This window comes from Canis lupus, chromosome 8 (assembly GCF_011100685.1).
Source record: "Canis lupus familiaris isolate Mischka breed German Shepherd chromosome 8, alternate assembly UU_Cfam_GSD_1.0, whole genome shotgun sequence".
Classification (NCBI taxonomy): Eukaryota; Metazoa; Chordata; class Mammalia; order Carnivora; family Canidae; genus Canis; species Canis lupus.
In genome coordinates this window covers 53787175-53812551 of record NC_049229.1, presented here as the reverse complement: position 1 = coordinate 53812551, position 25377 = coordinate 53787175, and the positions used below count along the sequence as shown (strand labels likewise).

General features: G+C 38.2%; 1 protein-coding gene across 1 annotated transcript in view; it reads right to left on the bottom strand.

Annotated features, from left to right (window-relative positions):
• Window positions 1-21786: 21786 nt before the first annotated feature.
• The window catches only part of TSHR (thyroid stimulating hormone receptor), a 155914-nt gene continuing 152323 nt past the window's right edge, over window positions 21787-25377 (bottom strand). The window contains 1 exon segment of the mRNA NM_001003285.1: window positions 21787-25265. Coding sequence (NP_001003285.1) covers window positions 23852-25265 — 1414 coding nt within the window. The 3' untranslated portion in view covers window positions 21787-23851.

The following is a 25377-nucleotide window of genomic DNA, read 5'->3' as shown; positions in this document are numbered from 1 at the left end:
TAATGTTCAGTGCTCTTTCAAAGTCAAGTAAAGATTGAAACCCAGGCAGTATTTAGGGGTGGTACTTTGAGTCTGCATCCTGTATTACCTTCCAAGGAAGAGTGCGTCTTTTTTGCCCAGGGCTCTGGTGAGACAAAGAGCTGCCTATGAAAACACAACATTCTAAACATATGCATAAAATCTAAATTTACAATGAGCATTGACTCAAGAATCTTGAAATGAAAAGATATAAAAAAAATTGATCCCAGAAATATATGGAGTACACAGCAGAAGCAATGCATAATTTCTGTCTATAGCATTGCCACCCTGTGGGGTACATGGAACTCCCATAGAAAAAGCTGAACCTGGTGAAAGAGTTGCACACAGGAAAGAATAAAAAATTATATGAGGAATCAGTTCACTATTGAGAAAGAATCAGAAGATATTCCAAACAAGAGGATAGTACTCTAGAATTCAAGATAAAAATAATATCAAAAAGACTATAAATATGTATAAAATGACTAAATAGGTAAATGAAGTTTTATACTCACAAGGAAATAACTGAACATGATGAAAAAAGAGCAGGCATATTTGAAAAATAAAACAACTAGAATTCATTCACCTGAAAATTCATGTCTTTAAAAGTAACAACAAAAAAAGTTAAGCAGAGGATTAGTCCTCACTGAAAAGAGTATTAGTGAACTGAGAAAGCAGTCATAGGAAATTACCTAAACATCGGCACCCAGAAGTAAAGATATTAAAAGCAGGAGAGATACCTGAGTGGCTCAGTCGGTTAAGTATGAGATTATGAGTTGATTTCAGCTCAGGTCATAATCTCGGGGTCATGAGATCGACCCCCCATGACAGACACTGCACTGGGCATGGAGCCTACTTAAGATTCTCTTTCCCTCTCTGTCTGTCCCTCCTCCCTCCATCAATCAATCAATCAATCAATCAGTCAAAAGCAGGAGAGGTTGTTAGATATGGAGATGGTAATGAGAAAGCCAGAAAGCCTAGCATACATTTATCAGGAATTCTCGTAGGGAAAGGTGGAGGAAAGGCAATATTTGAAGAGCTATTCACCAAGACTTTACTAGAAACAATGTAAGAACAATTCACAGGTTCAAGAAGACATCCAATTCTAGGCAAGATAAATAAATACGGTACCAAATGCTTTTTATGTTTTAGACACTGGTCATATATAAATCTTCATGGATTCAATGCAATGCTTTTAATTCCAGCCCTTGCCCCCCATTTTACAGATATAGAAACGGGGTCAGAAAGATTGTATACCTTGCCCAAAGCCACACAGCAAGGAAAGCCAAGATTGAAACCAGACTGACCTTAGAGACTGACTACTTACTCATTAAAAGTAGATTCATCCTCAAAAACAAGACCAATGACCTAGTTAGTACTCAGAGTGCTCAGAGAGGATAATACAACCTAGAAGCCTCTATCCAGCTTAAACTATTATTCTGAATGTGAGAGAAATAAAAATAAGCTTAGTTAAAAATGGAAAGCGATTACTACTTATTAAGACCCGGGCTGAAAAAAATTACTAAATAATGAATTTCAGGAAAAAAGATCATGGGAGGATTATGACAGGGGGATAGGGAAAGAAGGATGGAGAACGAGGAAATTGGTGCAGATGGATGAATCTAAATATTAACCATGAGAAAAACATTTGTGTGGGAACTTCTAGAAGAAAATGAAACAAGTACAATTAGACCAAAATTCAATTACTCTGTGAACTGTCAACCGTGGAGTTCCTCTGTATAAATGAGGACAAATTTTAAGCTTTAATCTCAGGTTAGTTATCTCTTCGCAGAGGTGATAGCCCAAGAAACCTTTCTTCTGTATAAATATGGAACAAAACTTCAAAGATAAAACAACGGTGTCCAGAATATTATTTTTTGTGGATTAGTCCCCTAAGTTGATTCCACTGGGAAAATGCCCATGTTGGTTATTCCATTTTTGATGTTTTATCTTGGATGGGTGGAGATGTAGTGGCGATGAAGATTGCGTTCCTCCCTCGTGTTTTCACTTGTGTTCACTCTGGACACATACTGATCCTTGATGTAGCCCAGCGATATCACATGGTTTTATTGGTCATATAGCATTACCACACATGTCCCAAGAATGTCAAAGTTACTCCTTTTAGGAAAACATTCTTTGAAAGTTCCTTGTCTTAGACATTGGGCAATAGCAGTGATTCATTTCCTGTGTAGTTTGTAGGCATTTGTTGGCAGTAGTGTATATTAAGGAAAAAATTTACTTTTCCATGAAATGAAACTTATAGGATTATTGAGAGGAATTTAACACTATTTAAGAAAATTTTCCAATTCCTTATATTTGGATTCTATGAATTTTTATTCTAAATTTAGCATCATGAGTCAATATGATTGTCTAAAGGGCTGCCTAAAAGATGATCGCATAATTCTGTATTATTTATCTGCCCTCAAATTGTTTTGACATGGAGGGAATTCTAGTAACATTGATAAAGAGTTCAAATACTTTCTGACTATGGAAAAAAAAATATGTTGTTCCTAGTTGCTCAGTTTCTGAAGTAAAGGGATAAGAATACAGTGTAAGAATGTGAACGAATCAGGGAAGGTGAATTTATATAATGTTACTTAAACTCCAAGATTTCAGGGGCAAAACTCAGTAAAGGTTTGTTTCTGCATGTCCCAGGACTGTTGGAAGGGGTGGCTCTGCTCCATGCAGGAATTCAGGAACATAAGCTCCTCCATGAAGTGGTTTTGTCTTTTCCTGGGACTTCACTCTCTCCCCCTTCTCAGGATCCTTTGCACTGGTCTAACAGAGAAGGAAGTGGATTGTATGGGAGGTTTTATATACCTGGATGGGTCACTCCTTGCCCTGTCTCTATTCCATTGGCCAGATTTCAGTCACTGAAAGGAGGGCTGGGAGATATGTATGTAAAGTGTGCACCCAGGATGTAGGGAAAATGGTGAGTATATGTCCTGGTATTTGCCATTAGATAGCTAATCATGTGTGCAAGTATGAAAGAGATAATGGGGATAATTAAAATATGTAGTGATCATATTTATAGTTATCACTGATGGGTTTTTCAAGTTAATTATATTCTATTATTTCCTAATAGCCATCGGCATATGACGTATAGCTTAAATACTATTTCATTTATGTGTTTGAGCAACTCATTGTTTCAATATGCAGCTTACTTCTTATTTTATGTGATGAAGGAGTATAAATGTTACATTACTTTAATTGAAGAAGTTTGCCAACATTTTGTCTTATAAATTAAATTTACTCATAAATATGCACCATCTTCAACTCTCTATTTAGCAACATCACATTCTTTGGGGGCACCTGGGTGGCTTAGTCAGTTAAGCATCTACCTTTGGCTCAGGTCATGATCTCGGATCCTAGGATCGGGCCCTTTGTCGGGATCCTTGCTCAGCAGGGAATCTGCTTCTCCCTCTCTCTCTGCTCCCTCTGCTAATGCTCTTTCTCTCTCTAATGAAGAAATAAAATTTAAAAACAGCAACAACAAAAACCCTTCACATTCTTCAACAGAAGTTTAATCATTGACGCTTTGCAATGTTTGTTGCCAAAGGCCTCCCTGTGGCTTGAGGAGTACACTTCAATGTTAGGCAGTGCTAAGCACTTTTGCTTATAAATTTCGGGATTTGTAGGAAATTTGCTGGATAGGAAAGCTATCCAGCAAAGCAGAGGTAAAGCACCTCTTCAAGTCTACCCACTCCTTTTGATCGCACTTTCCAGAATAATATTGTGGATTTGGCAACAGTTGGGCACAGGAGTGCAGTACACATATAGGGGAAAAGAGGGGTGCATAAAGGGGTTTGGCTTCACCCAAGGAATACAGTCTGATTCTTGTGGGAAATTTGGGGAGAGGCAGTACTGTGAAAGCCTAATGCTCAGCATGCAAGATGTGAATTATTAGGTTGCAAGAAACATACCTATGCTGTGTGATTCTTTCCTTAGAACAACTTGCCTCCTGGGTGCCTGGGTGGCTTAGTTGGTTGAGCATCTGCCTTTGGCTGGGGTCATGATCCCAAGGTTTTGGGGTTGAGTCCCCCATCAGGCTCCCTGCTCATGGGGGGCCTGCTTCTCCCTCTCCCTCCTTCCATTTCCCCTGCTTGTGCTCTCTCTGTTCCTTTCAGTGAAAGAAAGGAAGGAAGAAAGAAAGACAAACAACTTGCCTCTTGATGGGTCACAAGGTAACTGGGGGTCAGATTGCTTGGATACCCGTGCCCCACCGTTTTGAGAAAGGAAATTGTTTTCAAACCACCTGAGTAGTTCGCAGCAGCAGGAGGAGGCCAAGGGAGAGTGATGCAATCTATCATTTCCCCTTTCAAACACCCTTAGCAAATGGGACAAACAATCTTGGAGAGTTTTAACTAAAACAAGAAGGGGCTGCAAGGTCTCATGGAATGTGGGAAAGATTAATTTGGCATTTTCTGGTACCAATTGGGCCATGCTAGCATGTTTGTATCTAACTCATGGCCTATATTACAGACGAAGGTGAAAAGATCAAGAAGTAGAACTGAGTTTCAGGCCCACATAACTGTCTGGCCATGGTTTTGATTCCTTGGTCTGTGAAGAAGCAGCAGAGCCATTAGTCATTATCAGAATATGCTGGCTGAGAATGACATCTAAAGGCAAGAGACATGTCTGTGGGTCACACCTGGGGACAGCTGAGGGAACATGCTTTGCTCGTGTTCTAGCTGTGCAGCCTTCAGAGGGAGAGAGTGCTCTTCAAGTGAGGATTTGGTGTGTGATTCCAGTCAACTGTGAATACCTCGATGGGCCCTGATTCTCTGGCAAGACCAAAAGGGAGAAACATATTTTCAAGTAACTCAAAGTAGGAGACTGTGCCTCATGTCTCAGCTCAAAGCTAATTCACTTTCTTCCTCCTTCTTCTCTGTCTCTTTTTGTTCCATTGGTTGATGATGACCCTTCAGCGTGGCAAGTTCTTGACCTCACCAGTGACCTGACAGACTAGCTGAGTAGTGTCTGTAGAAAGCACACCTAGTGACACAGGTATGTCTCATCAAGGTTCTCTTTTTTATTACTCACAAAAAGCTCATTCATATTTGGCAAGGAACAGAGGAGCTTTGGTTTTAGGTCATGTTAACCTTAACCCACATTTGGAAAAAACTTCATCCCTTGCCACATTTTAACTCTGAGGCTGGGTCTGTCAGATTCATTTTGGGCTGCTGTTAAAGAGCACACCTGTCCAGCAGCTGGTCTTACCCAGGACACAGGTGAGAATGTAGATGTATATAAATAAGGCATGTCACTAATTGAGAGGCCCATTAATCCCAGTGTGAGAACATGCTCATTTGACTCACGGGAGAACTTCCTATACTTATTTTATATAAAGTAAAAACTAAAATTCTATGTCAATTCCCTAATAAAATTAAGCCTAGATTTAAGTTGGCCAATGAGTAAGACCTTCCACAAAGAGAAGGTACCTGAACTTTAAAACTTCAACTTCTATTTTTCCTCTCTTTGCCTTCTCTATTGCCAACCTTGGCAGGCAAAGGATTGGTTTTGATAAGAGCATTGATACTCTGGATTATAGTGCTGCATTAATGGGATAAGCCTAGCCACTGGGTAGCTCAGATGCAGAAGTAGGAATAGAAGCTTCAAGAAAGAAGACATAGATATGGCCCAACTTCCAGAAATCTTGGATGTTATCAAGATAGATCCTAAAGCTCAGCATAAGATGGAAGGATGGAAATATAGTATTTGATATGGAAGCATGGCTTTCATAGAAGGTCAGGCTACCTACAGAAGAGCCAGCCAATAGGACCAGACAGTCATTTTCCCAGCTAAAAGGGTTGCAAGAGGGACTCCTGGATGGCTCAGTTGGTTAAGTGTCTGCCTTCAACTCAGGTCATGGCCCCAGGGTGCTGTGATTGAACCCTGCATTGGGTTCCCTGCTTGTCTCTCTCCCTCCTCCTCCCTTCCTTCCTGATCATCTCTCTCTCACTCTGTCTCTCTCTGTCTCTCTCTCTCTCAGATAAATACATAATCTTAAAAATTAAAAAGAGTCACAAGAATGGAGTGACTGATGGGAGAGCTAGAAAGGTGTCTACTAAGGCAAGGAGGCAGGCAGCCTCCTTCTCATGGTCCCCAAATTAAGTACAAGTAAGCAGGTTGATTATAAAGTCATGTTACTTCTTTATTTCTATAATCTCATGAGTTTTTAATAAAACCTCAATTTACTATCCTTGATCTCAGCTGGCTGCCGTTATACCCTGCTACTGGGCAAAGTCCATCTAGATCAAGGGTACCTTTTTCTGATTTGTAGAAATGACCAATGTGGGCTAGCTGTTGCCCTGGTTGTGCTATGGAGTAACAGGGCAGGAGTGAAAGGACTATGACCAGATTGAATGCTTCAGGAAGACCAGGCCCTGCCTGAGGTCAGTGATAATTCCTGAGAGAGCCCCGAGAGGAAGAGAATCTTCTGCAGATGGAGTTGGCAGTCCTGAGGCAGAACTGCATAACTAGTATGTCTGAAATGTGTTCCAAATATGCCTTCGTATTGAACCACTTAATCCTTAGGGAAGCTGGCCAAGGTTTGGGGACAGCCAGTACCTATATAGTAATCGCCTCTGGTTGAGAGTAGCTTCATCCACTTACCTAATATTCATGTAATCCCATTATGTTCTGAGTGTGCCATGATGTGAACAAGTTCAGGGAGTATTGTGGTAAGTTATCACTTGTCAGAGAATATGGGTTTTATATCTTGAAAGAAATAGTCTTGGGATGTCTGGGTGGCTTAGTGGTTGAGCGTCTGCTTTCATCTCAGGTCATGATCCTGGGGTTCTGGGATCGAGACCCACATCAGGTTTCCCCCAGAGAGTCTGCTTCTCCCTCTGCCTATGTCTCTGCCTCTCTCTCTCTCTGTCTGTCTCTCATGAATAAATAAATTTTAAAAAAATCTTTAAAAAAGGGAAATACCTAGTCTTCCTTATACTTGGTTATTTGTATCTCAGAACCACCACAGACAAACATTAGAAAATGATGAAGGAAAATGTCTGCCAAAGAACCTTGAGCTCCAACTAGTTTCTCAGACAGAAATGCTGGAGGATCCCACAGGGAATGTGCATAGGTTGCGGCAAAGGATGAACTCTGGAACATTGGAGAGATTCTGAGCTATTTAACTCAGAGTGAAGTCACTAGGACAACCTCTATTTAAAGCTGACAAAGCATTCTTACTCTTTCCAGTGTTAATAGTGTGTACCTATGATAATTTGAGCTACTGATGACATTGTCATGTCCATTTTCTCTTTGAAGTGTACCCAGGCAAGCCTCTTCCTTTATATTCTCCTTAATCATATCATCCCTTTCTTAAGAGGGAGGCCCTTCCACATATAATTGTGCAGTGCACAACCCACACAACTCTGTGCTAAGAGCCTTGGTATTCTCCGCTGCCCACTGAGTAGAGGTAAAACTTTACAGTCTAGCACACAAGGCCCTCCATGATCTGGTTTTGATCTACCTGAGTCAGTGAAGGTAATGGCAGGAGACAAATGACCCACTCAAAGAGCTTAAAGGGCAATTTGACAAACAGACTATCTACAGAGTAGATGCTAAGTTTGAGAGAACCAGTCAGGGATGATGAAACACCCAGGAGTTAGCCACAGTTAGCCATGGTAAAGGGATTACCACCCCAGGGCTAAATGGACAGGGAAAGCAGGTGTGATACTAGACCCAGGAGAGAACAGGGAGCCAAAGAACAGAGACATCCCAGATGGGATCTGTGACCATAGAGCTCCCACTGCTAGAACAACCGAGAGGCAGGAAGGCATCTGGTGGTAAATACCCAAACTGTTGTTCTTCCTGCACTCTGATCCCTAGCCAGTGTCCCCATTGCCAAACCAACTGGAATCAAGAGGGCCGTGGAGCGTGGGTGATGCAGTCCATAGGGGTTGCCCTCTGCAGGGCAGAAAATGTTGGAGAATGACTCTGGCAGAATAAGCAGCCTGTTCCTTGCCTCCTTCCAGTCGTTTACTCCTATGCATTAGGCATGCTGGTTCCTTTTCTTCATGGTACCCTGGTAGTTCACACTTCTCTGATTTTGCTCATGCTTATGCCCGGAATTCCCTTCTCACTACCCTCCTATATAAATACATTTGAAATCTTACTCATCCTTTAAATCTCAGCTTAAAGATGACCTTCTTAAAGACTTCTCTGATCCCTTAAGCAAACTCTTCTAGGCTAGAAGTATGTATGATTTGCAATGCCTAGAATATTTACCCTCTGGCCCTTTACAGAAAAAGTGTGACAATCCCTGCTCTAAACCTGTGCTGTCCAATATAGTGGCCATTAGCCACACAAGGCCATTGCACAATTGAAATGTAGCTAACATGACTAAAAAATGGAATTTTAAGTTTTTTGGTATTTTTTAAATGTTTTATTTATGAGAGAGAGAGAGAGAGAGAGAGAGAGGCAGAGACATAGGCAGAGAGAGAAGCAGGCAGCCCGATGCAGGACTCGATCCCGGGACTCCAGGATCACACCCTGGGCCAAAGGCAGGTGCTCAACTGCTGAGCCACCCAGGCATCCCTGGAATTTTAAGTTTTAATTAGAATAATCTTCCCTCATTCATAGAGGATGCATTCCAAGACCTCTAATGGATGCCTGAAACCATAGATAGTTCCAAACCCTATGTATATGGTGTTTTTTTTCCTACACATACATACCTATGATAAAGTTTAATTTATAAATTAGACACAGTAAGGGGTTAACAACAATAATAATGAGATAGAAAAAATATAACAATATACTGTAATAAAAAGTATGTGAATGTGGTCTCTCTCTCTCAAAATACCTTATTATACTGTACTTACCCTTCTTCCTGGGTTAATGTGAGATGATTAAAAGACCTTCTGACAATACATCAGAGGAAGGACTGTGTTTCTGGATTGCAGTTGACTGTGGGTAACTGAACTTTATAAATTTCATAAACCTTTAAATATGGATCACGTATTTCTGAAGAAAATTTGTTTTCAAATTGCAGTGTGCCATAAGGATACACTGGCTTTTTCTTTTTGAAGTATGATTAATATACAATGTTATACTAGTTTCAGGTGTGCAACAAAATTGATTTGGCAATTCTATGCATTACTCACTGCTTAACATAATCAGTGTAGTCACCATACAATGTTATTATACTATTACTGACTATATTTTCTATGCTATACTTTTCATCTCTGTCACTTATTTATTTTATAACTGAAAGTTTGTACCCTTCATCTATTCCACTTGTCCCCCCACCTACCTCCCCTCTGACAATCACCAGTTTATTCTCTGTATTTAAGAGTCTGTTAATTTGGTTTTGCTTTATTAGATTCCATAGATAAGTGAAATTGTATAGTGTTTTTCTTTCTCTGACTTATTTTACTTAGCATAATACTTATTTTGCTTAGCATAATACATTCTAGGTCCACCCATATTGTCACAAATGGCAAGATTTCTTTCTTTTTTTATGGCTGAGTAATATTCCACATTCTCTTTATCCATTCATTTATTGATTGACACTTGGGTTGCTTCCATATTTTGGCTATTATAAATAATCTTGCAATAAACACAGGTGTGCTCATATATTTTCAAATTAGTGTATTCATTTTATTTAGGAAAATACTTACTAGTAGAATTACTGGATCATATGGTGTTTCTTTTTTAAAATTTTTTTTGAGATTCTCCATACTGTTTTCTATAGTGGCTGCATGAATTTACATTTCCACTAATAGTATGCAAGTCTTCCCTTTTTTCCACATCCTTGTCAATACTTAACTATTTTTTATCTTTTTGATACTAGCCATTGTAACTAGTATAAGGCAATAGGACATTGTAGTTTTGATTTACATTTCCCTGATGATTAGTGATGTTGAGCTTCTTTCCATGGTCTATTGGCCAGCTATATATCCTATATATCTTCTTTGGAAAAAGAAGGTCCTCTGCCCTAAATTTTTATAGTTTGTTCTGTATAGTTGAGAGTCTGTTTCTTGATTTGCCTCTCTCTCTCTCTTTATTTTTTTCCCCATTGCTCATTTGTTTTGTTTCATAAATTCCATATATGAGTGAAATCATATGGTATTTTTCTTTGACTGACTTATTTCACTTAGCATAATACTCTCTAGCTCCAGCTATGTCATTGCAAAAGGCAAGATTTCATTCTTTTTTATGGCTGAGTAGAATTCCATTATATCTATCATCTATCCATCATCTCTATCTATCATCTATCTATCTATCTATCTATCTATCTATCTATCTATCTATCTATCTATTATCTATGTATCTTACTTCATTACTCATTCATCAATTGATGGATGCTTGGCCTTTTTCCATAATTTGGCTATTGTATATACTGCTGCTATACACAATGGGGTGAATGTAACTTCTTGAATTAGTATTTTCATATTCTTTGGGTAAATACCTACTAGTACAATTACTGGATCGTCAGGCAGTTCTGTTTTTAACCTTTTGAGGAACCTCCATACTGTTTTTTAGAGTGGCTGCATCAGTTTGCATTCCCACCAATGGTGCAAGAGAGTTTCCCTTTCTTCACATCCTTGCCAACACTGGTTATTTCTTGTGCTGTTGATTTTAACCATTCTGACATGTGTAAGATGATATTTCATTGTAGTTTTTTTAAGTAGGTTCCACACCCAGTGTGGAGCCCAACATGGGGCTTGAACTTACAACCTTGAGATCAAGACCTGAGCTGATTACATGCTTAACCGACTGAGTCATCCAGGCTGCTCCACTCTCATTATAGTTTTTATTTGCATTTCCCTGATGATAGTGTTGTTGAGCATTTTTTCGTGTCTGTTGGCCATTTTATGTCTTACATCTAGGTTTTTTCCCCATTTTTAAGTTGGATTGTGTGGGATTTTTTTGGTGTTGACTTTTTAAGTTCTTTATATATTTTGGATACATTATTTGCAAATATCTTCTTTCATTCACCAGGTTGCTTTTTTGTTTTGTTGATGGATTCCTTTGCTGTTCAAAAGCGCTTTATTTTGGCATAGTCCCAATAGTTTATATTTGCTTTATTTCCCTTGCCTGAGGAGACGTATCCATAAATATGTTGCTAAGGCTAAAGTTTAAGAAATTACTGCCTTTGTTTTCTTTTTAGTTTTGTGGTTTCAGGTCTCACATTTAGATGCTTAGTCCATTTTGAGTTTATTTTAGTGTATTTTATAAGAAAGTGGTCCAGTTTCATTCCTTTGTATGTAGCCATCTAGTTTTCCCATCACTATTTGTTGAAAAGACCGTCTTTTTCCCATACAGGCATAGATTTATTTCTGGGCTCTCTATTCTGTTCCACTGATGTATGTGTCTGTCTTTCTGCCAATATCATCTGTTTTGATTCCTACAGCTTTGTAGTACATCTTGAAATCTGGGATTGAGATACCTCCAGATTTTTTCTTTCTAAAGATTGCTTTGGCTATTTGAAGTCTTTCATGGTTCCACACAAGTTTTAGGATTATTCGTTCTAGCTTTATGGAAAATGCTTTTGGTATTTTGATAGGGATTGCATTGAATCTGTAGATTGCTTTGGCACCACGGATATTTTAACAATGTTAATTCTTTCATTTTGTGTGCATGTTGTATCTCTGTGCCATATTCAGTTTCTTTCATCAGTGTCTTAGAGTTTTCAGGGTATAGGTCTTTTACTTCCTTGGTTAAATTTATTCCTAGGTATCTTATTCTTTTGAGGATAATTGTAAATGGGATTGTTTTCATAATTTCTCTTTCTGCTATGTCCTTATTTGTGTATAGAAATGCAACAGATTTTTGTATATAATTTTGTGTCTTGCAACTGAATTCATTTACTAATTCTTATAATTTTTTAGTAGAGTCTTTAAGGTTTTCTATATGCAGTATAATGTCATTTTCAAACAGTGACAGTTTTACTTCTTTCTTTCCAGTTTTGATGCCTTTTATTTCTTTTTCTTGTCTGATTGCTGCAGCTAGGACTTCTAGTACTATATTGAATAAAAGTGGTGAGAATGGAGAATGGACATCCTTGCCTTGTTCCTGATCTTAGAAGAAATACTTTCAGTTTTTCACCATTGACTATGATGTTAGCTGAGGGTTTTTCATGTATGGCCTTTTTTTATGTGGAAGTATGTTTTCTCCAATCCCACTTTATTGAGAGTTTTTGTCATGAATGGATGTTGTGTTTTGTCAAATACTCTTTCTGAATCTTTTGAGATGATCATGTGATATTTATCCTTTCTCTTGTTAATGTGATATATCACATTGATTGATTTGCAAGTATTGAACTACCCTTGCATCCCAGGAATAAATCCCACTTGATCATAGTAAAAGATCTTTATTATGTATTATTGAATAAATTTTCTCATAATTAATTTTTCCATCTGTGTTCTTCAGAGATGTTGGCTTGTAGTTTTATTTTTTTTGTGGTATCTTTATCTGGTTTTGCTATCAGGGTAATGCTGGCCTCATAGAATGAATCGGAAAGTTTCCCTTCCTGTTCTATTTTTTTGGAATAGTTTGAGAATAGGCATTAAAGCTTCTTTAAATGTTTGGTAGAATTCACCTGTGGAGCTATTGGGTCCTGTACTTTTTGTTTGTTGGGAGTTTTTTGATTACCAGTTCAATTTTGTTATTAGTAATTGATCTGTTCAAATTTTCTATTTCTTCCTGATTCATTATTGGAAGACTGTATATTTCTAGGAATTTGTCCATTGTCTAGATTGTCTTGTTTGTTGGCATACAATTTTCATAGCATTCTCTCATAATTTTTTGTATTTCTATAGTGTCAGTTGTTATTTCTCCTCCTTCATTTCTGACTTTATTTGTTTGAGTCCTTTCTCTTATATTTTGATAATTTCTGCTAAAGATTTATCAAATTTGTTTATATTTTCAGATGACCAGCCCTTGGTTTCATTGATCTTTTCTATTATTTTATTTTTAGTTCATTTATTTCTATTCTAATATTTATTATTTCCTTTTTTTCTACTAGCTCTGAGCTGTGTTTGTTCTTTTTTTCTAGTGCTGTTAAGAGTAAGATTAGGTTTTTTTGTTTGAGATTTTTTTTTTTGTTTCTTGAGATAGGCCCATATCACCATAAACTTTCCTCTTAGAATTGCTTTTGCTGAGTCCCAAAGATTTTGGACCATTGTGTTTTAAATTTATTGATCCCCATGTATTTTTTAAATTTCTTCTTTGATTTCTTGGTTGATACATTGATTGCTTAGGAATATGTAGTTTAGCCTCCAAGGCTTTTGAAGACTTAGTAAGAAGTGGAATGTAAAAAAAAAAAAAAAAAAAAAAAAAAAAAAAAGCATCTCAATAGTTTTTATATTGGTTATATGTCAAAATGATCTTATGCATATATTGGGTTAAATAAAGTGTGTGTGTGTATATATATGTATATACACACACGTATATATGTAAAAGATTTTATTTATTTATTTGACATAGAGAGAGAGCGAGCACAAGCAGGCAGAGTGGGAGAGGGAGAAGAAGGCTCCCCACTGAGCAGGGAGCCTGATGTGGGGCTCCATCCCAGGATACTGGGATCATAACCCGAGCCAAAGGCAAATGCTTGACCAACTGAACCACCCAGGTGCCCCAATAAAGTATATTATTAAAATTAATTTTACCTGTTCCTTCCCCTCCCCTACTTGTTCCTTTTCACCTTTATTTAATGCGGCTACTAGAAAATTTGCAATGGTGTACTGGCTTGCATTATATTTCTATTGGACAGCATTGCTCTATACTAACATCTAGAAACTCTATGTAATCTTTTTTTTATACTACAGTGAATATACCTGTCTTTTTTCTAGATTATAAACTTTTAAAGACTTGGATATAGTTTTTAAAAAGTATTTGACTTACATGTCTTACATGTAATAAGTACTTAATAAACACATATGAGTTAAACCAAAAAATGTCCCATTCAAATGCTTTTTCTTGGGTGAGGATAGCCAGGTCTCTAGGTCTTTAAAAGGGAAGTTTTAAAATTCAGCAATTTTAGGACTTTTAGGTTAGTAATTGCATGTGCATCTTCATTCTGTAAGATTGATGCCTCAATATATGGGATTACTTGCAGAGGAAAAGGCATATGGTAGAATTTCTTTCTCATATTTTTAAAAGACTTCATATAAGATCACCTCTAATTTTTAACACAGAGGATGCTTAACTATATCACAAAGTAGATAACTTCCAAATAGTTGAGCTATACCAGATATATGATATTATATTGGGGAGGATATATATTTAAGGGCTCAGGATCAATTAAATATGTCAGACATCAACAGTCATATATCAGAAATTCAACTCAAACCATCCAATATTTATTGAATATCTACGATGTTCTGGGTATTGTTCTAGGTCCTCGGGATATATCAGTGGATAGAAACTGACAAGGAATGTCTATCCTTGTGGAGTTTATGTCCTATTATGTTTATTATAACATGAAAAATAAGTAAATTATATAGTATGCTAGGAGCTTATAAGTGCAACAGAAGAAAAATAGAGCAACATGGAACTAGTTACAATTTTAAGTAAAATAGTTCAGACAGGACTCACAAAAAAGATGCCATTTAGGCAAAGGCTTGATGGAGGCAAGAGATTTATCCATAGAGCTATCTCAGGCAAAAGTATTCCAGACCATGATAAGTCAATGCCAAGGATCTGGGTAGGGAGTCTGTTGGTGTGATCAAGGGATAGCAGGAAGGCAGAGCAACTGGAACAAAGTCAAGAAGGAGGATTGTAGGAAATGAAAGCTGTGAGACAATTTGGGCCAAATCATATGGACTTTGGCTTTTGCTCTGAGAGAACTGGAGAGCCACTTAAGAGACTGTGCAGAAGAATGACCCGATCTGACCGAAGTTTTAAAAGGACCACTGTAGCTGATCTGTTGAGAAAATACCAAAGTTTTGCAAATCGTTTTGTAAAGAGCCAGGGAATAAATATTTTAGGCTATGTGAGCTGTACAATGTCTCTCACAACTATTCAACTCTGCTGTTGTAGCATATGTCTACCCATACACATGAAAGAGCATGGCTGTGTTCCATTAAAACTTTATTTATAGAGACCAAAATTTGAGTTGTATATAATTTTCATGTTGCCTCAAAATATTCTTCTCCTTTTGATTTCTTTAACCAATTTTACTATCAGGAAACCAGGAAGTTGGGCCAATTTGGCCAGTAGGTAGTAGTTTGTCAACCTTTTAAATAGACTGTAAGGGGATAAAAGAACAGTGGAGACCATTTAGTAATCCAGGGAAGAGAGATGATAATCTAGACCAAGGCGACAGCAGTTAAGGTGTAAGAAATTGTCCTATTCTAAATGCATCTTGAAAGTTAAGCCAAAAGACTTGCTGATGATTTGGATGTGGGGTATGAGAGACAGGAAAGAATCAAAGAAAATCTCAGGATTTTCATTTGAGCACCTTGAAGGATGTATTGCCATCAACTAAGATAGTGAAAGTTGTAGGTGAAGTGGGTTTTAGGGAGAAGATCAGAAGTTTCATTTGGACATGTTGACTTTGAGATGCCTAATAGACATCAAAGTGGAGATGGTGAGGAGGCAGATGGATGTAAAAGTTTGGAGTTTGGAGAAAGGTATGGCATGGAGATATTCTTTGGGGAATCATCACAAATAGATAATATGAAAGTCTTGTGATTGTGAGAGATCAGCCATGGAATAAGCGTTGATAGAAAAGACAAAAGAACCAAAGACTGAACCCCAGGTTATCACAATATTAAGAAATTGATGCAAAGAGAAAGAAGCAGTCAGTGAGTTAAGTGAAAAACCAGAATGGTGTGGTGTCCTGGAAGCAAAGGGAAGAAAGAGAATCAGTGAGGAGAAAGTGAACAATATACCAGATACTGCTATGACAATATACTGCGAATAGATCAATTAGGATGAAGGCTGAAAATTGACCATTGGATTTAGCAACTTGGATTCATGGATGACCTTAAGATCAGTTTCCATGCAGCTGTGGGATTGAAAACCTAGTTAGAGTGGGTTTAACAGGGAATAGTAGGAAAGCAACTTGCAGCAGTGAGTAAAGGTAACTCTTTTTTTCTAGTTTTGTTACAGAGGAGCCAAAGAAATGATGGGAGAGAAGTAGAGTCAAGAAGAGATTTTTTTTTTACATGAGAAAAACAATGCCATCTTTATATTCTTATGGGGGCAACAATAGAGGAGCACCCAAAGTATGATAATTTTATTATTTTACAATAACTCAAAGAGGAAAACTATACTCCATTTACTAGAACATGGGCATCTTTGTCCATAATTGTGCAAGGTAAATAATATACAGAGATAACAAAAATAATTTAGTTAGAATAACTAGCTATAAAAAGGTTTTGATGTTTAATTGACAATTTTGTTTGCCAACTTAGTATTTAGAAGTACTTTTTCTTATGAGATAAATTGTATGACCTAATTCTGTTAAAGAAGCTTAGCTGATGCCTTAATTTTCCTCTATATTAAATTTTCCTATAGTAGAAGCCTTTGATATTGTTCCACTGACCTTAGAGCTATCATCATCAGCCTTATTTACCAGTAATTTTATTATCAACAAAGTCAATGATGATTTTTCCCTTGAAAAATATTTCTGTACATTAAGGCTAATGCCAATGTGTAACTTTGCCCTCCCCTTCTTAGTTAATTTGGAGCAGGCACAATCAGAGGAAATACAGGGGGCTAGGAAATAAATCAGTTGTTGTTAACTTCCACATTCCCATTTAACACTTAGTTGGCAACTCTCAGAAGGCTTTGTAATTGGAAAGCCAAAGTCATAGAAATAGTTATAAGGTTTTAGCAGAGATTTTTCAAAACTACTTTCCAAATCTCTCTGTGGAATGAAGACCAACATTAGATAATCTACTGATTTTCCAGCCTGCTGGTGTCTCCCTAAACTCAGACATGAAATAAACAAATTGAGTTTTGTCTTTCAATTAATTATCATTTACATTAAGACATCTCTTAATACATAAGACAAAATTGAGGATTGTCTTAGGCACATTTGAGAAGGTTTATTAAATAAAACCTTAAGGCAAATAGGTGGATTAGATACTTCTGGACATTTCTTCCAAACATTGATTTTTTCTGATGGTTGTTAGTATATCATAAAGGTTAAAGAATCTTTCTCCGAACATGGTGGAAAGTACTACACGATTTCTGAGGCAGCCATGTGAGTATGCAATTACTAGCCCCTGCATTTTTCAGCTAACGGAAACCAACAATAAGAAGCACCAGCTTCAGGTTTCATTTTCATTCTCTGTAATTACCATCTTTAATCCTGAACCACTCAACCATTGCTACTCCTATACTCTGTACTGTTCCCATTACCAGCTTATGATATGATTCTTGAAAGGTTTCTAAATATATCCCAGATGATGGATCAACCACCAAGGGCCCCTTTCTCCCTTTTATTCATGGCATGAGGGGTCTAGAAGTGGTATTTTTAGGTCTCAGAGACAGACTAGAATGAGTGGTTGGAGAGAGGGTATGGAATGGAAGAGTTGGTGAGTGTTGAAGGTCTTCCAAGTGGTAGACGAGTATGGCTGCAGGGTGAGTGGGCTTAGACAGGACTCATGAGTATCACTCATGACCAGCTTGGATGGTCAGTTAAAGAAGCAGAAGAGAGTACTTCAACTTCCTTCAGTTAGTGCCCCCACTAGTGTCTCAACTGCACCAATTGAAATGGAATGGAGTAGCAACTTAGATGTCTGGGAAGACCTGAGAGTGCCAGAGGTGTGTGCTCACTTTTTCCCTTTCTCCAGAGTTGGCCTACAGATGGTGAAAACAGGTGTGATGTCAGGCATCTCCTTTTTCATCTGGACCATGGCATCGATTGAGCAAGGTATCTCATTTCTCTGACATTTGGTGAAGCGATTAATACTTCCCCCTAGTTCTTTTTCTGTCAGAATGCTTAAGGAGCACTTGGAGAAATCAGAGAAATATCTGAGAGCAAATAGAGTGAAGTGGTTCTATTTGTTATTAATAACAAATTCTAGAAGATCCATATTCCCACAAATGCACAAATCATTTACCAGGGTTTAGTCTGACAGTATCTAAATCTGTCTACTCTCCTACCAGAAGGCTCTTTCACACGATGTCCAGAGAATTGAGGTGGAATGTAACAAAATTTAGACCTGGGACTTGCTAAAAAGAAACAGGGATGATATAGGTTTTTAAAAATATTTTATTTATTTATTCATGAGAGACACACACAGAGAGAGGCAGAGACATAGGCAGAGGGAGAAGCAGGCGCCAAGCAGGGAGCCTGACGTGGGACTCGATCCCAGGACTCCGGGAGCATGTTCTGGGCTAAAGGCAGGTGCTAAACTGCTGAACCACCCAGATGTCCCTAGTTTTGTTTTTCTCAAACTTTTACCTCATCCACTTAATATGGCCCTTGCTGAGAAACTTGAAAAGCCTCATAGAGAACTGAGGCTCTTTCAGACTTTTTTTGCAATGCTTTCTGGGGTTAGTCCTTCACATTCAGATGTGAAAGAAAACAGAGTCATGGGAATAAGTTATAAATAGGCTTTTGTCAAAATACTTCCTGCCTGAGGGGCAGATCTCTAGTGCTGTTTTTGATTGTAAATTTCCTAATGTTTAGAATCCTTTGTTTAAATCCTATTATGGTGAATTATTAAAACATCATTACGTGGTTTCCGTATGCCTGAGCTATTTCTATAGTGTGTTGTGACTCTATTACCCCCAAATGGGCTACAAGGAACCATGTTGTTGTCCTTTAAGACTGAGAGGCACATGACTGATATACAATTAAACGTTTTGATTGTGTGCTGTCAAACAGCAATTGCCATCAACTTCCTAATGCCCCCCATCTAAAATACTTTAATAAATGAAATAAAATATTCTTAAATATTTCCAAATTCCTAAAATAAATCCCCAAATTATACTAAGTGGGTGTTAGAATAAAAGTTGTTTACACTATCTTGATTACTCTGTTTAAAGCTTTACTTGTTCTTACTAAATTGGTATGAGAGATAACAATTAGTTGCTTAATTTTCCTGCTGCAGCTTAACAGTGATGCATTTATAGGAAAGGAAAATTTTGACTTAATATTATTAGGTTGTCCAATGGAATAAATTATAAAGGGGTTTTACTTTCTTAGTATTTATCTTGCTTGATATAGCTACCAAATAGGCACTTTAAGACTCACTGGCTTAGATTTATCACACCCTAATATATATTTTGTAGTAGCTAGATTATTGTTCAAATCACTTCCAATGTGATATCTGTCTGCTTCTCTTTTAATTCTAAAGAAGTAACTCAACTATCTGAAAAATTGCCCATTCTGTACCTTTTTAAAAATACCACATTTATGATGTTAATTATCTTAAAGCATGATAGTATTATAATAATTTCCATTCCACTGTCTTAAAAAAGTATGCATATGAGAAAATCAGCAGTACAGAAGAGTACCAACTGAAAATTTTCCAACTGTATTAGTCTGCTTGGGCTGCTGTAACAAAATACCATACTGGTGGCCCAAATAACAGAAATTTACTTTCTCAAAGTTCTGAATCTATAAATCCAAGATTGAAGTGCCTGCAGATTTAGTTTTTGGTGTGGACTCTCTTCCATGGCCACCCTCTGGCTGTGTGACTTTGTGACCTCTTGTGATCTTTTCTCTGTGAGTGCATGAGAATGAAAGAGATCTCTGGTGGCTCTTCCTTTTCTCATAAGGACTGGGTCCCACCCTTATGACCTCATTTAATCTTAATTATGTCTATACAGTCCCTGTATCCAAATACAGTCACTCTGGGAATTAGGGCAGTAGACAAAATCCAGTCTATAACTCCATTCAATCCTGAGTCTCAATCTCCAGAGAAAACCACTTTCAGTCAATTTCTGATATTAGTTCTTCTGGTGGTTATTTTCATAATTCTGTTACATACTTAAGTGCTTGTTTTTTTAGTGTATAGATAGTATATATATTTAGACAATAAAACTGATGGCTGAATATAATGAAAAATAGGAAATTAGTTGACTATCTGCTAACTCTGAGGTTTAAAAAATTTTTTTTGCTGGTATTAATTTTAACTTTTTCAATTGGTTAAATTTATAACTTTAGAAAACAGACTGTTTCTTTCTTTATTTTTTAAGATTTATTTATTTATTTGAGAGAGTGCACATAGAAGGAGGGGTAGTGGGAGAGGGAGAGAGAAATGTCCTATTTGTTCAATTTGGTCTTTTTTGTGTGCTATTGATGTGCAGTTCATTTTCCTCAATTGTCTAGTAATTCTTGTGGTTCACTTATATTTTTGAATGAAAGATAAGGATCGTGAATGTTAGGTTAATGGTGTATATATATTTTCCCAAGATGGCTTTCCCTGGCTGGGGGGCTCATGGTGATGCCCATGTCAATGTCCAGGCTTAATTTTATGATGTGAAGGAAGAAGTAGGCAAGTGGGCTGGGTCTGCCCCTGCCCCAGACCAGGAGCTTGGCCCCGTCTACACTGATCACTCATTTCCTTTAAGATCACTTTCTTGATTTCAGCCTGGGGGAAACACTGAACGTGCCAGTTGTTCTAACTGATGTAGTGAGAGATGATGGGGGCACAAGTGAGACAGACTTGCAACTAATTACTCTTATTAGTCCCTCAGTCCTGTGACTTTCAGGCTTTGGGGTCTCTTTGGGACCCTGCAGGGAAGTTGTAGAGGAATACCCCTCTACAACTGAAGCCTCATCTGGTTACTGTGTTCTGGGCTGCAGCCTTCTCTACTCTGTTATCCATCAACTCAAGGCCACAGACTTTCCATCTTTCAGAAAGCCACCAGAGACTTTGGTCTGTTGTTGGTGTCACTTCTGTTCACAATATGGCTTTGGCTTGGTCCCATTTTATACTTTATAACTGTCATTTCAGTGGAATTTGAAAGAAGAAGGTTGGTAGGTGCCAGGACTCAGTTCACCCCTTTGAGCTGGAACTTTTATATCTTTTAAAACAGAATTTATTGCTACCAAGTTTTCCTTGTCCCCTTAGTTTTCAGGATAAGAATCACTCTGATGTGTCATAATATATTCTCCCCCAAAGACTCCAAGCAGTTAAGAGTATTTCTTCTCAAACTGTAATTGTTTTGAGTTTTTGTGACTAGAGTTTTCATTTTTTGCTCTTACTTTTGCCTTATTGCCACTTTCATGGTGATGCTCTGAATTATGCTCTTTTCTTCTAAGTGGCTGCTTCTGATATAAAGTAGATTATCCATAAAGGAAGAATCAGTAAACTTTGAGGGTTTTTTACAAAGATTTTTTTATTTATTCATGAGAGACACACAGAGAGAGGCAGAGACATAGCCAGAGGGAGCAGCAGGCTCACCGTGGGGAGCCTGATGTGGGACTTGATCCCAGGACCCTGGGATCAAGACTTGAGCCAAAGGCAGATGCTCAACCACTGAGTGACCAAGGTGCCCCTAGGGTGTTTTGAAACATACTCCTTTGGGCAACATGTATAAACTTTAGGGCATGAATTTTGTGACATCTATTGTGATGTCATAATAGATTCATCTTTAGTAATTTGGGTCTATCTTCAGATAGTTGATAGATTAATTAAACTCTGACCAAGTATTATAGATTTCTTATCTTCATTAGGGCACTATTTAAATTCCTAATGTCAAAACTAGTCATATTTTCACTCTTAGCCATCACTATCTGTCAGTGGACCATAATTCAAGTCATCATGAGTAAGTTTTTCACATAAAGACCATTTATAATCAAGATACAATTTATTACTTCTGTTATTGATCATCAGTTTATTTATGAATTCCTTAGCAAATTTGCCAGTTGTTTTTTTTTCCCTGTCTTCAGTTGTAACACATATAACGGTAACATTAAAAGAAGCTCACAAATTACAAAATGCCATACTGTAGGACTCAGCACAATCATTTCATAGGAAGAAAATTTATTTCATGTTGTGAATGCAAATTTTAGTAACAATTGTGTTGAAGTTACTTTTCTAGGACGGTTTCCAAAGTGTTATTTCAACTACTTAAGATAAAATACATTATCAGGATGTACTATTTCAAAATGTCACAGGTGAGAAACACATGCCAAACGATAACACAACTGTTTAGTTATTAGTTACAAGTGAACTGGTGGATAAGTCATGATTTCGAGTGTGTATAATATTTCTACTAAGATGTCCAATCTCAATGATAATCAGAAATGGGTATTGCTATTGGGATATCCTAGGTGGGTTGGGGGACCATCTCTGTGGGGGGGGGGGCATTGGGCCCAGTAACCCTACTCCACAGACTTGAAACAACAAATGCTTCTAATTCCTTGGTGTGCTTCATGAACATTGAGAAGCAAATGCCATCTCTGCTTGGGAGGAAATTAAGGGACTGTTTTGACAGGTAATCTGAAGAGTACGTCTATATTAAAAGATTGATCCTAACCATTTTAAGTAAGAGAACACTATTGGGCAATAGAGATTATGTCCAATGATCAACAGGTTGGAAAAGGCTAGCAGTTTTGGAGAGAAGAAACTTCTCTTGATAGCTTTAGTGTTGCTTTGCCTGAGTGTTTGATAGCTTCCAATCCCTGGACAAGTTAAATGTTTTCAAGTTAATCTATACAGTGAAGTAGTAACTCTGAATAACCAAAATTTGCAAAACCACCTTTTATTCTGTTATGTGAATATGAGTCTGTTTTTGGCCTGATAATTGTAGCTGTAGAGATCTAGTAATTAGTTGAGTGATTTAGATCCAGCCCAACATGGATCAGACATTATAATCAAAAATGAAAAAAAAAAAAAAAAAAGAAAGAAATGTCCTGGGTCATATATCCAGCCTCCAAAGAGAAAGAGGTGGCTGCACTACAAGATAGGAAAAATAAATTTTTCTTTCTTAGTGCTTTTCTTTTCTTTTCTTTTCTTTTTTAGTGCTTTTCTTTTTTGTCATGGAAACATATTTTAAGGGGAAGGGATATACATAGAGTTTTGAAACTGAAGAAGCAATCAGGCTCTCTCATTTCTAGACTTAGAAGTGGCCCAGTGATTTGCCCAAGCTCCAACAGTTACCTTGTGGCCCTGCTTTATTAATCAGTGTGTGATTTAGTGTGCCCTGCTCATAATTCCCACTTGCTGCTACTTAGAAATATTTCTAGGGTTCACGTATTTTATGCTATAAGACTAGCCAAGAAGAACAATTCTTACTTTGCTCAGCCACATAAGCTGAAATCTTGCCAGTTTTTTTCCCCCCCTGGGCAACACCTAACAGTTGGGTCACATCAGGTAGGTCCTTGTGAAGAGATGATATAGTTTCAGAGGCTGAAATAACAACTAAGCTAAGCCTTTCCCCTCCTTCCACCTCATAATAGCTGCTTCATGCATGTATCCTGCTGGACTTTTCAGTTTCGAGGAATTCACATTCTCTTTGGTTGTATCCAAGAACATGAAGGTGGACCAAGCCAACATGGGGCTAATTCTATCTTGTGGTCACCAACTCAGTTAATAGCATTTGCCATTTGCAGAATCTTTACTATGAAATGCTATTTGAAAGTGAGAAGCTCAGTGTTGACCTGGTTCAGTTAATATCTGTTGGACATCTTATACAATGTTGTTAAAGCAGTTAGCATCAAACAAGTTTTCTAGAAAGTGTCAGTTATCTTGATATCACCAGGGTTCAGAAGTGCTGGTAGCCTCTCTTCCTTCTGGGAGGTAATGATTAGGTGGTAGTGCTACCCCCTTTTTGGAGATGAAATTTGCCCCATGAAACATCACCTGCAAAGGGTTAGGTCAGCTGTCTTGTGTATATAATGAATTTGGAATACGTGTTCAAGAAACTAGATTTTTAGAAGTCCACCTGCCACTGCGAGTAGTATAGGGTCTGCTTACAGAACTGTTTGGTTATACTCTTTTGAGATTTGGCCCTGCTTATTTGGGGTTAGATGGGAGTTTTCAAGCAGTTCATACTCATCCTGCATGTTGGGGAGACTTTGCCTCATGTCCCGGGTAACCTTTTGGATCTGAATACCAGCACTATTCTTTGGAGAAACCCTCTGGCCCCGGTATGCCTGAGCCTGGCGTTTACAGACGCCAAACTTGCTGAGCAGGATAAATACATCCCTCTGGAAGGCTTTCGTGAAAATAGCATAGAGAAATGGATTGGCACAGGAGTTAAGTGGATAGAAGAGAACCAGCAAGATTTTGGAGTTGGTAACAGTGATGAGAGGCTTGTTCATAAGTGCTGACAGAGCGTAGAATGAGATTGGGGCCATGCACATGAAGTCAGTGAAGATCAATACAGCCATCCTTTTGGCAATTTTGGTGTCTTTGTCCCCCGGGTTGTACTGGGGATTTCGGACTGTGATGTAGATCTTCACATAACAGGAGCAGACAATGATAAAGGCAACTATGTTGAGCAACAGAACAAGGATAATATATGCCAGGGCAAGAGGTGTCTCAGTGTCCATGGGCAGGCAGATGCTGACCTTGGCATAGCTGCTTATTCCCACCAGAGGGAGCAGGGCGAGCAGGAAGCAGCAAACCCAGCCCCCAACCATGATGGCATATGCATGCCTGAGGCGGATCTTCCTGTCCAGGCGCATGGCGAAGGTAATGGCATACCAGCGCTCCAGGGTGATGACTGTCAGTGTATACACTGATAATTCACTGGCAAAGACAGTGAAGAAACCAGCTGTGTTACACCCAGGGCCTGTCTGCCAGTCGATGGCATGGTTGTAGTACTCAGAATGAGTGTAGAGGTCTACGGAGGCGATGAGGAGCAGATACATCCCCATGCAGAAATCTGCAAAGGCCAAGTTGCACATGAGAAAGCGTGGGACAGTCAATTTGTAGTGACTGGTAAGGAGGACGATCAGGACAAAGACATTGCCCAGGAGAGCCAGCAGACTAACAAACCACACCACAATCCTCAGGAACTTGTAGCCCATTATGTCTTCACAGGGGTTGAACTCATCTGACTTAGGAGTACACACCATGTCTTCATTGCCACCACACACAGTGTAGTCATAATGGCTATCAAAGGCCTGGAGGGTCTCTTCCTGTGGGTTTTTAAGCTCCTGCCCAAAACCGAGGATCTCATCTTCTTGTTCTTCGAAGAAGACATAATAATGAGAATTGCTATCGGTATCCTGGAACTGAGAGTTGTCCTTGTACCCAGCATGGCTGTCACCCAGATACTCTTCATATTCCTGGTCAAAGGGGCCATTCAAAGTATTCACAGATTTTCTCTGGCGCAGGCTCCGAATACTGCTTTCATTACACATTAAGGACTCAAGGATTCTGCAAGGCATCAGAAATAAGTCACTGTTTGCTGAAAACCCCTAACGGTCCCCATAACACTTAGCAAAATATGCAGAATACTTACTATGATCTACATGACTCCACAACATTG